Consider the following 15,854-nt stretch of genomic DNA (forward strand, 5'->3'; position numbering starts at 1 on the left):
GAAGAAACATTAGGAATAATTGAATGTAACCACCGTCCAAGATTTCCAGTGTCCCAATCGGTTTGCCAACTCGAAAAGGTACTCTGACGCACTAAATGGTAAAATTCATCGTGTGAAATTTGCCTGTCATACAATTCGCCTTCCTGCGCGCCCACCTTTGCGAGAGAGTCCGCCTTCTCATTGCCTGGGATTGAGCAATGTGAGGGGACCCATACAAAGGTAATCATATATGATCTTTCGACCAGCACACACATCTGCTCCCTTACCTTTGAAAGGAAATAAGATGAGTGCCTACCTTGTTTCATCGACCGAATAGCCTCAATCGAACTGAGACTATCCGAGAAGATGAAGTAATGGGACTCACTCTCTGATTAAGATTCGTTTTAAGTGTACTGATAACATAATGGTTTGGCCCAGTGCCCTAGTTTTCAACTCACTAAAGCAAAATGATTGAAATTGTGATAAGGATGTGCCACTCTCACGCCTCTCCCACACCATTGCACCTAATGCATTGTCACAGATGTGTTTGTTTTCATGCTTTATACTAACATTAAGTGTCAAAACCCTGTTGCAAGAGATCAGTCTCACTTTTTACATTGACACCAACCTTATTATTTCACTAATGTGTATCAATGAAATTATTTTTTTTTAATTCCTTTTTTTTTTAATTGCTCTTCGTTTCCTCCTCTCAATTGTGAACAGTTGGATGATTATGGTTAATGCGACGCCAATGTGTACTTTAAATAGCAAACACATTTAGCATTGAGCCGAAGACATCATATCAAGAAGACTGGCAACTTTGCCAGAATCCAAGCGACAGATACAATGACGCTGCGCTTGAGTGAAGGTGGAGGCAACGCATAGAAAAATGAACAAATACACAAACCTTTCTTCTGAGGATGAAATCTTTGCTATCAAATTCGTTCGAAGCATTTACCTTTGAGCGGCAGATGACGCGATTGTACTTGTCTCATAGCGGTCGTACGAGAAAATGGAAGAGTTGCCAGTCTTCTTGATTTGTAGTCTTCGATTGAACTCACGACTTCTCGATTACTTTTTTAAACAATGTATTTGATCGTCAATTTGGCGTAACTGGTAGCTCGCCCACACATGTTAACAATACCATCAGGTAGGGGGAATTTTACAAGTAGGGGAACTAGGGGCAAGAGTGCCACCCTCAATATATTTTGAAAATGAAGACATTTTTAATGCTAACTCATCATGGATCTATCATGGTATTCTTATGAAGTATTCTAGAAAGTTCTGTTCGTTGTTTTTCATATACAAAAATTGATTTTGTGTTGATGTTGCAAACCGATCATTTGACCTGGAACTGGACGATGGAGTGGTATGACAACCGGAGTCTAGGAGGGAATAAACACTATCATTCTCTTTCAACAGTTCAGTGAGATTGACGTACCCTTCTTAACAAACCATCCTGTACAAAGCTTAATAAGTATAATAAGTAAACAAAAACAGGACACGTTCTAATTCAGGACAGTCTTTTAATAAAAACAGTTAACGGCACATTAAAGTCAAACAATGCATAAACGTCATTAAACGCATTAGCGACGGCACGGATAGGTTCATACAACCCATATTGCCGATTATGAGCTGCGAGATGTACAAAATTACGCTGTCTAATCACTGTGTGTAAAAGAAAAGCTGCCGAAGTAATTCGGGGGAATCAATCTTGCTGGTAATGATCTTAGCAGCAAACACAGCTTGAGCGTTCCGTCTTCTTTGTTCCAAGGTGTCAATTCCAAGCAGATGACAGCAATCCACGTAAGACGGCAAGTTAGCCGTGTCACGCCAGGGCAGATGACGAAGCGCGTAGCGAAAAAACTTTCTCTGTACACTCTCAAATTTGGCTATCCAGTATGCTTGGTATGGGCACCAGACGACAGCTCTATACTCTAAGACTGAACGTACTAACGAACAATACAGCCCCCGGGCAAAGTGGATCGCGAAAGTCGTCAGATATTTTGAACATAAAGTCAAGCTGCCTGTTAGCTTCAGTCAGGATGTCATTGTAGTGCGGTTTGAAGGTCACAGTCGAGTGTTACTCCCAAATCTTTGATCTGGCTTATCCTCTCTAACGTTTGCCCGGAAATGGAATAATTAAATAAAATCGGGTTTTGTTTGCAGTGAAATGATATCACATTGCACTTGTTGATGCTGAGCGTCAGTAGACACGAAAGCTCGTCGATGAAAAGCGAAAACAGAAGAGGGTCCCAGATTACTTCCTTGGGGAACGCCGGAAACGTTCGTGAACACTTCAGAACGAGAAGCTCCAATCTTAACGCAAAGCGAACGGTTTGTAAGGTAAGATTTGAACCACGAGATGCAGACACTCCGAATTTCTCAAGCTTGCTCAAAGGAATGTTGAGGTCTACTTGGTCAAATGCATGAAGGATCCAGACACTCCGAGTTTCTCAAGCTTGCTCAAAAGAATGTTGAGGTCTACTCGGTCAAATGCAGCCTTGAGATCAGTGTAAACAGCGTCGATTTGTCCGCAAGAGTCCATGGTCCGAACGCAGAGCGACACGAATTCGGTTAAATTGGTTGTAACTGACCGTTTTGGGTAGATTCCATGCTGAGCCGTGGAGATGTAATTTTTACAAGAGCTCATGAGCGCCTCATTGATGATGATCTCGAATACTTTGGAGCAGCAACATAGTGATGTGATGCCTCTGTAATTCTGGACATTCTTTTTATCACGTTTCTTGTAGACGGGGAACATATATGAAAAATATGAATCCACCAAGTGAGTGAGCAACGACTCCGAACACAACTTCAGAACGGACGCAGGCGCAGGAATGCCGTCTGGCCCGGCAGCAAACGAGAGTTTCAACCTTTGAAGAGCTAGATTGACGGTATGTTCACTGATGTGAAACGGACGGAGCTCAAATGCATCTGTTGGAGAACCGCTTATAGCAATCGTGACTTGATTTGGTGAGGCCGATTGAACGAACTCACGAAATGTTGAGCAAAAAGGCGGCATTTTTCCGTTTCAGATTCAGCGGTTTGCTCACCGAGATGAACTGACAATGGCAAACCGACTTCGTTCTTTTTGGAGTTTACGAACGACCAGAAACGCTTTGGATTTCTGCGAAGAGATGATTGCGTACGGAAGACATATCGTCGATACAGGAATCTGTTGTGATTCCTATAGTCGTTACTTGTACAACCTCCTGTTTCGTAATGTACGAACGATTTTGGCAGTATCTTCGTAGCGATTTAGCCCTATACCGTTTCAGTCGACACAAGTGACCGTTAGACCACGGTGAATTTGGTGCGGGGCGGGCAATAGGTACAAATTCAGCCATGATATCCCAAATCATTTGACTGAAACATTCAACGGCATCGGCACCGGAAATAGCAGCACTAATCGCAACACAGTCGGCTCGCCGGAAATCCAGTGTACGATTATTTTTCGGAACAATCCTCAAAAACGATTGGCGCTGGGAGGTTCATAAGGACGTCTAAAACAGGGTGGTCTGCATCAAGAAAGATCAGAGGTTCTATGGCTTCCAAAAAGGTGCATGCCAGAGTTGCAGCTTCCTTAGACAGAACAAGGTCTAGAAAGCGAGCGTTCCTATTCAATACGCCATTGATCTGCGTGAGGCCATGTAAAGCGAAACCGTCGATAAGCGTTGAACTAGCAGCCGATAGAACCGGTTGAGGCTCAACCTGGAAAGACTCACTCCACCGGAGCAAAGGCTGGTTATAATCTCCGAGCTGCAGAGCATAGTCATTGAATTCCAAATTGGAAACAATAGCACCGATAGAGTTCACATGGTCCTGAATACTAATGACATCGTTGCGGCGGTCAGGAGGTAAATAGATCACGCCTACACTAATAACTCGACTTGGTGTAGTGATTCTAACCCACAGCTGTTCTAGAGCATTGGAAACAGGTGTCGGATCGATATAACTGCTTCAACGAGATGAAACAGCGATTAGGACACCTCCACCACGGGTTTTTGCACTGTCTGGTAGTATATGCACAGGAGATGAGCTACGTTTACAGCGCTAACTGCAACAGATGCATTGTCGGCCTATGGAGCCGTAGTGGAAGGCGAAGAGCTGCATACAATACCACTGGAATTCGAACAGGCATCAGGAAGAGGCAATCCAACATTGGTACTTGCCTACTATGTAGAGCAGGTTGGAAAACCCTCTCTCTACATCCAACAACGGGTCTGGGACGACTGTGAAGACTGCAGGCAGCGGTATGCAGGACCGTGTCCCGGGAATCCAGTGTTTGAAGCATCCTCAGCGTGTTCAGAATGAAGTTCAATGTTACAGGCAGTGCTGATAAAAATCCTTTCTTCTACACTCAATTTAGCTGAATATGAAGAAAACCTTAACAGATAGACCAACAACCTGGATGAATTTGAATTTTGATATAAACAAATTCCCTTGATCTAGGCAACCTCTGAGTATCAAAAATAACATTTGTTTTTCTTCATTCGTGGCTGGATTCTCATTATCGCCTCTGATGTTGTTAATATTGATATTCGTCTTCATCTTGGTCGGGATGATATTGAGGATCAAATGCAAAATGATTATTTTCATTTTAAACAAATATAGCGCTGAAGAACGTGGTTTTTAGACATAAGTCGACGGCAAATTATTGCCTCAAGCTGAACTGATGGTAATATCGATGATTAAGGCAGTGTGGTCGACAATATTCAAAATAATCATTTTGCCCAAAATTTCGTTGATTATTTTGCTTTTGAGGATCACTTCTGATTTTGACAAATTTGGGTTTGATAATCGAGCACTGGTGAATATCAACAAACGCGTATTCGTTGATGTATAATAAACTCATTTGTTAATTTCGCTCGTTTCGTAACTACGAAGATGTTCAAAACAAACGCAATTCATCGACACTGGGGTGAAGCGCTACTCCTTGCGTGTGATGGTAAATGATAAAAACAGACACTGGTTACAGGTACAGTGCGCAGTGGCAGAACAAATAGTCCAACTGTGGGGCGAAACATCTTCAGGCAGGGAACACACATTATTACATTGATACTTGCCTTGATGAGCAAGCTGGAAGACCTCTTCTCGCACTCCAGAAACAGGGCCTGGACGACTTGGACTGCATTGATGAGGAAACGCCTCGACTGTGCTAGGTGGATTAGAGGCTTCCGTGTTGCTTTCTAACGCACGTCCCGGAGATTCACCTTCGACTGCTGGATAACGATGACTGCAACTACATACAACACGAACCGGCGCGGCAGAGTTCAGTGGCATAGGGACCAGCGTGATTATTTCTGAAATGCGTTCAAGTGCAACCAGAGCGACCAAATTGGCTGGTGTAGAAGCACTGATAAGGGAAATATCATCAGGAGAGACGTGGATGAGTGAATTTTGCAAGTAGTACGTCGCTACATAACGTCAGAATTTGATATCATGTTAAATTTTGGTATTTGATCTTAAAATAGGACCCTATATATTATTATTTTTTAGGTTAGTTCATCACGTTAGATAGGAAGAGGTTAGACTTAGGGCCTGCCTCAGAAGAAGGTTTCAATTTGACATTAACGTACCATACAACTGGCTCTGATTACCCGACGAGAGAGACAGATAACACTTTAAAAACTTAATGTAAAATGAGAATTACATACGGGGCTGTGGCGAGGAATGCATGCGCGAACAAGATAGGGCTCCACCGTAGGAGGCAGTGCCCCCGTCTGGCAGAGATACACCGATGGCAGACAAAAAAATAGAAAGGCGAAAGAACACGATCAACGTAGCCAACGACGAGAGCGCTAGATTTGGTTCATCAGTCTGTAAAGCGATGAACGTGCCCTGAATAGACCGACCCGAGAAGCTCTGCAACAGAACGCCTCATCGCTGCGGAGTTATCTCCGGCCTGAATCCACTTTTAATCCGCTTATCTATTTTGATAACGTTTGATCGCCAACTCTTCTCTCCATGCCAGTGGACCCTGGTCACCGGGGGGAGGTCAAGGTTGGCTGTAGTGCGGGGGGCTCTGTTCCCCTTATTGAGGAGAAAGACCCTATCGTTCCCGGATGTCTTAGCGACAAGGGCAACGAGGATGCGGTTGAGCTTTTCGGTGGCTAAGCATGTCATTTCGAGGTCGTAGAAAAGTCGACTCTCAATAACAGCCTGGGTGACACGAAGGCGGATCTCACGGTTGCTGGAGCGGTACGGGCGGGAGATTGTCCTGACGATGTTGATGCGGCTACGACAGTTTTCTTTCACCATCCTGAAGTGCTGATCGAAGCTTAGGGTGGGATCCAGAACAACCCCCAGAACACGCACTGTTTTCTTGAGCGGAATCGGATGATCTTGGATGGTGATCGGTGGTCCCCGAATCAGATGACCCGAGTGGCAGATATGGCACCGTACACTGTTCGGCACGGAGAGCTGGAAGCCAACCGAAAACGCCCACCTGCTGACGGCGGAGACTGCTGCTTGGCCTATATTCCTGGTCCGCTTAGTCGTTCGTCCCGTTACGACGATGAGTATGTCATTGGCATAAATGATTACGTGCACGTTCTTGGGCAGTCGGTTGATTTGCCACCAAGAATAGCGTTACCGCTATGACGGAACCCTGGGGTACTCCAGTTTCCTCGGGAAACGGATTTGAGCGAGTGTTCCCGACAGTCACCTGGAAAGTACGGTAGAGGAGGAGGAGGAGAAAATTGGAGTCTAACTCCGCGTGGTGACCTTTGTCCTAGGCTTCCTTAAGTACTTTCCCGAGAACCGCAAAGTAAGTAGAGGAACCGTGTCCTTGCCGAAACGCATGCTGCCGTTCGTCAAGGAGACCGTTTGACTCCAGGAACTGCTTGAGGCGACGATTTACTATTCTCTCCATCACTTTTGCCATGCAGCAAGTGAGCGCACTACCAAGCTTTGTTTCCAGAGGTCCGGGTACGAGTCGGTGAGCCATAGATCGTTGAAGAGGGCGAGTAGCCTCGTTTTTCCGTCGAGAGAGAGGTATCCAATCTCGTCCGGCCCAACAGATTTACCACTACTGCTGCCGAGGGCAAACTGAAGCTCCCGGAAGGTAAAAACTTCGTTGATTTGGAGAGAAGGAACATCAGGAGGAATTCGAAAATCACGAATGCTGCTTGTGGAGGGGTTGAATTCGCTGTCGTAGCCACTGACAGCAGACAAAACGGCAAAATAGTTCCCTAATTCGTCGGCGATATTCTTCGGATCTGAGATCGTGGTGCCATGAGCTTGGATAGTAGGTGGAGTAGACCGCCACTTGCCTCCTTTTGTATTAAATATTTTGTAATAAATCGTTTAAAATCAATATAGTGAGTCCTACTTCTTCAAATGCCTCTTACCGTTTTTTTGTGATCATATAAATCCTGTGTCAATCACAATTGTGCACTCAGATTTATTCGTTTATGACGGATTCAGTATAAAATAATCTTTATGGGACAATTATGCGTAGAATTTCAACATGGGACATTTAGATTTGGTGGATATGCGTGGAACGGCATTATGTATAGGCATCTGAAGAGACTGCTCGAATCAGCGAAATAGGGAGGAATACCGAGAAATGGAGAGTTGGCTGTATCTATTCACTTTAAAAAGACGAACAACTGAGAACCAATCAACCGCGGGACACACTTTGGTGATCGCTGGTCTCTAGCAGCACGTGACAGTCGTACGCTGTCCGTATGAATGTAGCCATAACATTCCATTTCTACTTGGAAAACCATAAATCAGTACTATTCCTTTTGTCTTTTCCAACTTCGAATTAACATACCGACTTAAAGAACGTTTTTAATGTATGCAAGTCACGTCTGATCGAGTTTGTTTTTGTCTTTCTCCAGATGCCTGTACATGTTATGCGACTGCAAAACCTATCTAGGGTCGCATTTCTTCATGTTCCATGTTCATCCACAGTAATGTTAAAGAGAAAGAATGATGACATGTTATTAGTCAGTCCTTTAATTTCGTTTAAAGCGGGAATGGAAAGTTCATTTCCAAATGTTTTGCAAACTACTTCTCCGTTCATTCCTTTTTAAATCATGCAACCTATACAATATCCCATGTGTATAGTAGCTATATGTAGGAAGGTAGCATTCCTTCCTGGTTTGCATATTCGAGCGACGCTCGCGCAACAGGCAGCTTCAATGGGGAAGGCGGGCTAGACCGGCTTCTCTCTCTCTCTATCCATACACTTCCAGTGAAGACAGCCGGCAAAGGGTCAACAAGCATAGTCTTCTGTATAGCTAGCTAATTGCCCGACGAGTGTATTTTCAAATACATTGACCGAATGAATGGACCAGAGAGGTGAATTTCTGCACCACACTCAGACAGACGAATCGTATGATCGTTTCAAGCAAGTAGTGGAGCGACTGGTGATGATTAACGATCCGTATCAGCACATATACTCAGTCAGCAAAGCAGCGAGAGCGACCGACGACGTTAGTACACAACCACCCGGTTTCAGTCGTATCACTACCACCATAAGCAGCCACCTCAACACCACAATCCAACACCGTTGAACATGTGCGAGGAGCATTCAAAAAAGCTACAGTCGAATAATACGACATACAAAAAATGGTTTAGATAGACTTATGAGAGTTTTTCGGCCGGAGGCCAATTTGGTATTGGTTGGAACTACCGGTATGAGGGGTGGAAATGAGCTTAAAGTGAAGCACTTGAACATATCTTTTGAATTAACGTCTCTTTTTCGTTGGAAGATGAAGAGATTTTGGTTCGATCCGACCGTCCGGTTCTTGAAAGCGAGAAGCATACAACACCGGCTGTAACTGATATCGACATCTCGCTTTCATCAGTTTTGTTTGTCTGTTTATCTGCCGGTGTTGGGTTACCCTTTAACGCTTCACGACATCATGGCTGTCTTATACGGTGAAGCTTCACTGCCTCTTGTACGGTTCGCACCCATAATATAACTGTCGCGCAATGTCCCATTAGATTGAACACCCAAAACTAAGATTCTCCTATTTCGTTCCCTTTTCAGGAAGCCAAATTTACCCGACAAAGTGTAACCAGTAAAGCAGCAAAATGTCCTTGCAAGTGCAATCGAGCCAACAGCCGACCTCCGGGCGACGTACTCCTCAGATCTACCAGAATCTTGGTACCACAGGCAGTGCGACGTCCCCCGCTCCTCCGACCAACGGGAACAGCGCTACCGCCAAAGCCTCCTCCAAATTATCGCTCAAGTCATCCAGCGGTGGCAAACAGAGTCCGGTCGTGGAGGTTGCCGGCGTACAGGAACCTACGGCTCTGAAAGACGCTCCTAAAACGTCGAATCTGGTTGTAGCCGTCACCAAGCTGGACAAGACTCCTATCAGCACCGCCACCCCACCGAATAAGGAAAAGGACGAGAAGGACAAGGGAGCCACCAATGGCAGCAGCAATGGTAGCAATCACAGTGAGAAGGAAACCAACGGCAATCATGAGGAGCCGGCAGTGCTGGCCAAACCGGAAACTCCCAAGCAGGAAACGGTAGAAAAGGTTGAAAAGGAAAAGAAGGTCAAGGAAAGCCCCAGGGCAAGTCCTCGTTCCACTCCTCAGAAGCAACAGCAATCGGACTCGATTCCGGTCGAGCAAGTCAAGACCCCGGAAAGCCCTGGCAAGAAAACGACACCGGTGGTCACCCCAGATCAGAAGACCAAACCTGACACCTCGTTGGCCGCCGAGAAGACTCTGAAAGGATTCACCGCCGAAGGCGATGAAATGGAATCGCTGATCGTTGAACCATCCGAGTACGAGGATTCTCCTATGCCTCCTCGAACCGGTGGTAAAACCAAACTGCTTAAATACACCGGTGCACCACCGACGCGGGCTCGTATCAGTCCATACCGAGTGCACGAAGCCGCTACCAATACCAGCACGATCGTCAACCTCAGCACTGTCAGCGAGGGAGGACAGAGCAGCGCTACAGATTCGAAGGAAACTTCCCCGTCGATGGATTTCAACCGTCCACTGCGTGCAATTTCCGGTCGCCGTGGAACGCGACCCATCTCGGACATTCAGTACACGTATCGCAAATCCACCGAACCGAACGATTCCACGTCCAGTTTGAACGTGACCGTTGGCTCGGAAATCCACAACGATAGTCTCCGCACTCCAGCTCCGGGATCATCGCGCAAGCGCAAGGTCATGACTCCGGAATCCACTTCCGATGCCCTGGACGTGAAGGAAGTCATAGACAGTCCGAAACGCACCCGATTGGACTTCAGTGGCTTCTTCGGAATGGTCTCCAGCCCGGTTACCATGCTCAAAAATCGTCTGTCTCGAGTTCGTCTCCAGTCGAGCACCCCGGTCGCCAAGCGAAACTTCGACGATGAAGATCCCAGCAAATGTGTCCAGGCGGAAGCCACCACCACCACCGCAAACATCTCCAGTGAAGGAGCTAATATGGAGGTGGACACAACCGAGGCAGCTGCTACGACACCGGATGAGACCAAGAAGGCCGAGGAAGTGGAGAAGACGGAAGAAGGACAACAACAGCAAAGCACGGAAGGTCAAACCGATCTGCCCAGCGAGGAAGGAGCAACGCAGGAGGATGGTTCCGGCGACGGAAGCGAACCACCGGTCGAAGTGAAGGACGTTACGAACAAACAACGGCCGTTTTGTGTTGTCATGTAAATGTGGGATCCCTCGTCTCCCTCCGCTCACACCAATATCCACACTCTTTTTCCGTGTGTCTCGAACATCTTGCATATTGTACCTAAAAGGTGTTTTGTTTTACCACAAATCCAAACACTCCGTTTTGCCACGTTCGTGTGGACGTCTTAAATTTTTAAATAAATCGTGAGAACTTGACGTTCTTACTTAGTGCAAAAGTTCAATAAAAATTGATTTTAGTTCAGTTTTCGTTTAGCCTTCATTTTCTAAAATCCTTTCTGGTTTTCCCTCTTTTGTTCCCGAACTCTAAAAAATATATCTAATTATCGCGTTTATTTTTTTTTTATTATTATCACAAGATATGAGATTTGTTATAAGTATTTAGAAGTATCCTACATGAAAACTTCCCTGAAGGAAGATCGAACCCAAGATTCAATTGGAAAGTATAACCAATAAAATCGTATAAGATAAGGATGCAATTTTAGAGGACAGCTAACCGATGGCAGAAAAACAAAACTTAGTAAAACAACTGAAAAGATGTAAAATGTGTTGTAGGTAGTAGTTCTCCGGGACATGAATAAAGGAAACGTTTCTTAGTTATAGTAAGAAAAAAAAAGGAAAACAAATTATGGCAAAACACACCTCATGGATAACCGAATTGAATTTTTAGCAGCAGCCACAACTTTAGAAAATTAGTACCGTAGATTCAAAATATGATAATCGCTTAATATAAATTGATGAAACATTTTCTGACCGCAACATTGACAAACATCAACAGAACAGAAAAGATAGATAAAATGAGCAAAAAAAAAAAGTGTAAAATCTGAAAAAGAAACATAAAAATATCAAATAAAATTAGTTTTAAAACAAGCTGAGTTAGCATTCTTTTCAGTCCGAAACGAAACCTGATGGAGTTATTGCACATTTTTGCCTATCAAACTCGACAAAGTAGTGTCGAGTTTGCGATAATGCGATAAATGTGCAATAACTCTGCATTACGTTCGAAACGGATTTTTTTTTTGTATGGGAAATTCGTTCCGAACGGAAATGCAGAATAGGGGTGATTCCCAAGTATTTTCAGCACAGATCGATAAAAGAAGTTTTTATCTTGCACGTAATACGTAACACAACAATAAACGGTTATGTGCTCAAGTTATTAACGAAAGAGAAAGTCGACGAAGAGAATCGATCAATGCCACTTAGGACCTAATGCAATGTTCAGCTTGATTTCCGTTGAAATAAGTGCGCCGAAGACACCAAGATCAATATTTTTAGACTATTTCAAGTTTGAGAATGGGGTTGGTAGGTCTTTCACTACTTATAGCTTTTTTATTGATGTAGAAGTACTAGTAAAGTTATGTTTATTTCTGTTGATTATGATAGTACATTGATTTAACATTTTAATTGATTAGCCTACCTGGGTCTTCATCTTTATTTAATTTGATATTCTAATTTAATATTTACGTTTTCAACTAGTTTACAGAATACCCCTCTGGGGGTGTGTTTTGTTTAAATTGAAAAAAGAGAAAACCTACCTAACCTACAAATATAACTTATAACCTAACGTGCTAGATCACGTATAATCTGATGATTTGATCTCAGACAGGTGCCTCTGAACCTTTTCAGGAAGAATACTCTCCGTTCTTCTAATGTCTGAATTCCAGCCAGGAGGTGGAACTCAGCATTTCTAGTCCGCGGGGGACTGTTTAGGACCATCCTAAGGATCTTGTTCTGGATCCTTTGGAGTTTAAGGTAATGGCATTTGGCGCAACTCTCCCAGATTGGCATCCCGTATTCTATTGTTTATTATAATGAGAGAGAGAAGGATTAGTATTTTCCATTTAATTCCACTACTTTATTTACTTATCCTTGACAGATACGCGTATTTCGTCTACAATGTGCAGACTTCTTCAGTGTCTTGTACTAATAGTCGAGTATTAGTACAAGACACTGAAGAAGTCTGCACATTGTAGACGAAATACGCGTATCTGTCAAGGATAAGCAAATAAAGTAGTGGAATTAAATGGAAAATACTAATCCTTCTCTCTCTCATTATACAGGTATTCCACTAAGACGCCCACATTCATCAGGATTTATTGTTTATTGTTTATTGTTGTTTTACATCAACAGGCTGGATGAAGCCCCAATGATTTTAACCTTAACAACTATGGTAAAAAAAAATACATTCAAGCATGGTCATAACATAAAAAAAAACATTAAAAAACGTATATCTTATAGTCAATATCTTAACTCCTGCCGGCGAAAAACAGAAGAAAACTTTCGACGAAGCGCATCACGGAAGAGATGAAAGTCGAAAACAGACGCAACTCTGTTGAATGTTCTCTGCAGTCCGCAAAGCGCACCGTACGCTCCATAATTTGTGCGACGTAGAGGCAGTCTTAGCATAAGGTTATTACGAAGCGGTCGGGGTTGAACATTCAGGTCAATTTGCCTCAGCATAGCCTCACAATCTGTCCTTCCTTGTAGGATATCGGCCACGGTTAGGGCTCTGCTTGTGTCTCTTCTAGTCCGGAGAAGTTCTAGGTCGATAAGTTGACAACGGCTTTCGTAACTTGGTAATCGAAACGGATCGTTCCAAGGCAATCTACGCAACGCAAAACGAAGAAAGCGACGTTGAACAGATTCAATTCTCTCGGCACCGTTGTTGTAGTTTGGGTTCCAAACCGCTGAACAATACTCAAGCGTCGATCGAACAAGCGAACAATAGAGAGATTTTAGACAGTAGATATCAGTGAAGTTTTTAGCTATCCTAAAAATGAACCCTAAAGTTCTTGACGCCTTATCAACAACATATGCAATGTGTTGCTTGAATGAAAGCTGCGAATCCAAGATCACACCCAAGTCTTTCACCTGATTCACGCGTTCGATTGTCGAGCCAAGCAGGTCATAGCTAAATATTATCGGTTGTTGTTTTCGTGAGAACGTAATAGCGGAGCATTTGGCTGGGTTCACTACCATTCTGTTTAACCTGCACCAACTAGCGAATACATTCAGTTGACGTTGAAGAAAGTGACAGTCAGCAATGGAGCAGATTCGTAGGAAGATTTTGAGGTCATCTGCATATGATAACCGGGGAGTTTCGATGACCAGATGCACGTCGTTGAAGTACAGTATAAAAATTAACGGTCCCATGTGGCTTCCCTGAGGTATACCTGATGTGGCGAAGAAGCTAGCTGATCTGCAATCTCCTATGGCAACTTTTAGTTGCCGACCGGTAAGATATGATCGAAACCAACTCAGAAGATTACCGCATACACCGAGTCTGCCGAGTTTAGCAATCGCAATAGCATGGTTCAACTTGTCGAATGCTGCGGATAGGTCTGAATAAATAACGTCCGTTTGAACCCGATCCGACATGCTTTCGGTTATATACGATGTGAGACACAGCAGATTGGTAGTTGTAGAGCGGCCGACAGTAAACCCATGATGATCAGCACTCAAATACTGCTTGCAATGGGACAGCAACGGTTCCATAATCACTAGCTCGAATAGCTTCGAAACGGCACTTAACGATGTAATTCCTCGATAGTTATCCACAGCTCGTTTCCTTCCTTTTTTGTGGACGGGAAACATGTGCGCAGATTTCCAGCAAGATGGAAATATGCCACCTGAGAGAGACATTCGGAACAGGCGAAGAAGCGGAATTAACAAGCTAGCAATATGTCTCTTCAAAAATACAGATGGAACTCCATCAGGCCCAGGATTGAAGGATGACTTGAGCGGAGTCGCGACCTTAGAAATCATTTCTGCATTAACATCAAATGCACCCAGCGTTTGATCGTTTACTGGAACGTTCCTGGCAGCCAGGTTAATATGGTCGCCAGTTAGTGTCTAATTAGTGAATACACTGGCAAACTTTTCGGAAAAAAAGGTGGCATATATCCTGAACAGTGGCAGCAACTTCTCCGTTGAATTCCATAGACGATGGGAGGCCGGATTCCCTGCGTTGCTCGTTCACGTAGTTCCAAAAGGATTTCGGGTGTAGCTTCAGTTTGCGCTGGATGCCTTGTTGGAAACTTGAAAAGCATTCACGACTGACTCGCTGGTACATGTGATTCAGCCTCACATAATGTAGTTTCAGAGGAAGCGTGCGATACTTCCTAAATCTACTCAATGCTGCTCTCTTGATTGACTTCAACCTACGTAGCTCTCTCGTCTGTCAGGGAGGGTGAGACACTTTGTGGTGAGTTCTTTTCGGGACGTGTCTGTCAATGACATATGCCAAGACATGTGAAAAGGTTTGCGCTGCAGCCTCAACGTCATCTGGACCATGCTAGACAACACATCTATGATGCTACGGTGGTCAGCTTTACGGAAGTCATAAGAGACCGTAGCAGTATATGTTAGAGTATCCGAATCGAAGCAACCAGTGATTCCCTGTTCTAGTATATAAGTGATACCTGTAATAAAGAAAATTTAGTCATTTGTCTACCGCTAAACCGTTCAGTCGAACTTCTTTGCCCTTCCGAATAGTCCAATAGGTTATGGGCCCAGGACAACCGTCGCATAGCAACGTTTGAATTTGTTTGAAGATTTTTTTTTTCACTTCAGTGTGAAAATTCTGGAAGTTCCATGGAAGGCAACAAAGTGTCGGTTGTTAAACTGAACAATTCCAACTATTCGGTTTGGAAGTTCAAGGCGGAGATGCTGCTGACCAGGGAGGACCTGTGGCGGTACATCGAAGACGCGGCTCCAGAACCGGTGACGGAAGGCTGGAAATCCGGTGACCGGAAGGCAAGAGCGACGATTGCGCTGCTTGTCGAAGACCAACAACACATGCTGATTCGCGAAACGAAGAACGCCAAGGAAGCCTGGGAAAGCCTCAAGAAACACCACGAAAAAACATCCCTTTGTTCCAAGGTTGCGCTGCTGAAACGGATTTGCAACATATCATTCAACGACGGGGACGACATGCAGAATCATCTTTTCGAGCTGGAAGAGTTGTTCACGAAGCTGTCGTGCGCTGGACTGAACCTGGGTGAAGCGTTAATGGTCGCCCTCGTTCTTAGGAGCCTGCCTGATTCGTTCGATACGTTGACCACGGCCCTGGAAAGCCGGTCCGATGAGGAGCTGAAACTGGAGCTGGTGAAAGGGAAGCTGTTAGATGAAGTGGCGAAGAGACGAAGTCAAGGTTCTTCAAGTTCAGCGATGAAAGCAGGATTCCAGAAGAAGAAGAAGAAGAAGCCGTTAACGTGCCATTTCTGCAACAAACCTGGACACAAGCAATCGGAATG

General features: G+C 44.4%; 1 protein-coding gene across 1 annotated transcript in view; it reads left to right on the top strand.

Annotated features, from left to right (window-relative positions):
• Nucleotides 1–11,413, top strand: part of LOC135710276 (serine/arginine repetitive matrix protein 1-like) — a 28,433-nt gene extending 17,020 nt beyond the window's left edge. Inside the window, exon 2 of the mRNA XM_065232800.1 lies at nucleotides 8,987–11,413. Within this exon, the coding sequence (XP_065088872.1) occupies nucleotides 9,031–10,620 (1,590 nt within the window). The 5' untranslated portion in view covers nucleotides 8,987–9,030 and the 3' untranslated portion in view covers nucleotides 10,621–11,413. The remainder of the gene's footprint in view (nucleotides 1–8,986) is intronic.
• The last annotated feature ends 4,441 nt before the right edge of the window (nucleotides 11,414–15,854 follow it).

The sequence above is a fragment of the Ochlerotatus camptorhynchus genome, unplaced genomic scaffold (genome assembly GCF_037179485.1).
Source record: "Ochlerotatus camptorhynchus isolate MF236.1 unplaced genomic scaffold, CSIRO-AGI_Acam_v1.1 ptg000374l, whole genome shotgun sequence".
In the NCBI taxonomy this organism is placed as follows: Eukaryota; Metazoa; Arthropoda; class Insecta; order Diptera; family Culicidae; genus Ochlerotatus; species Ochlerotatus camptorhynchus.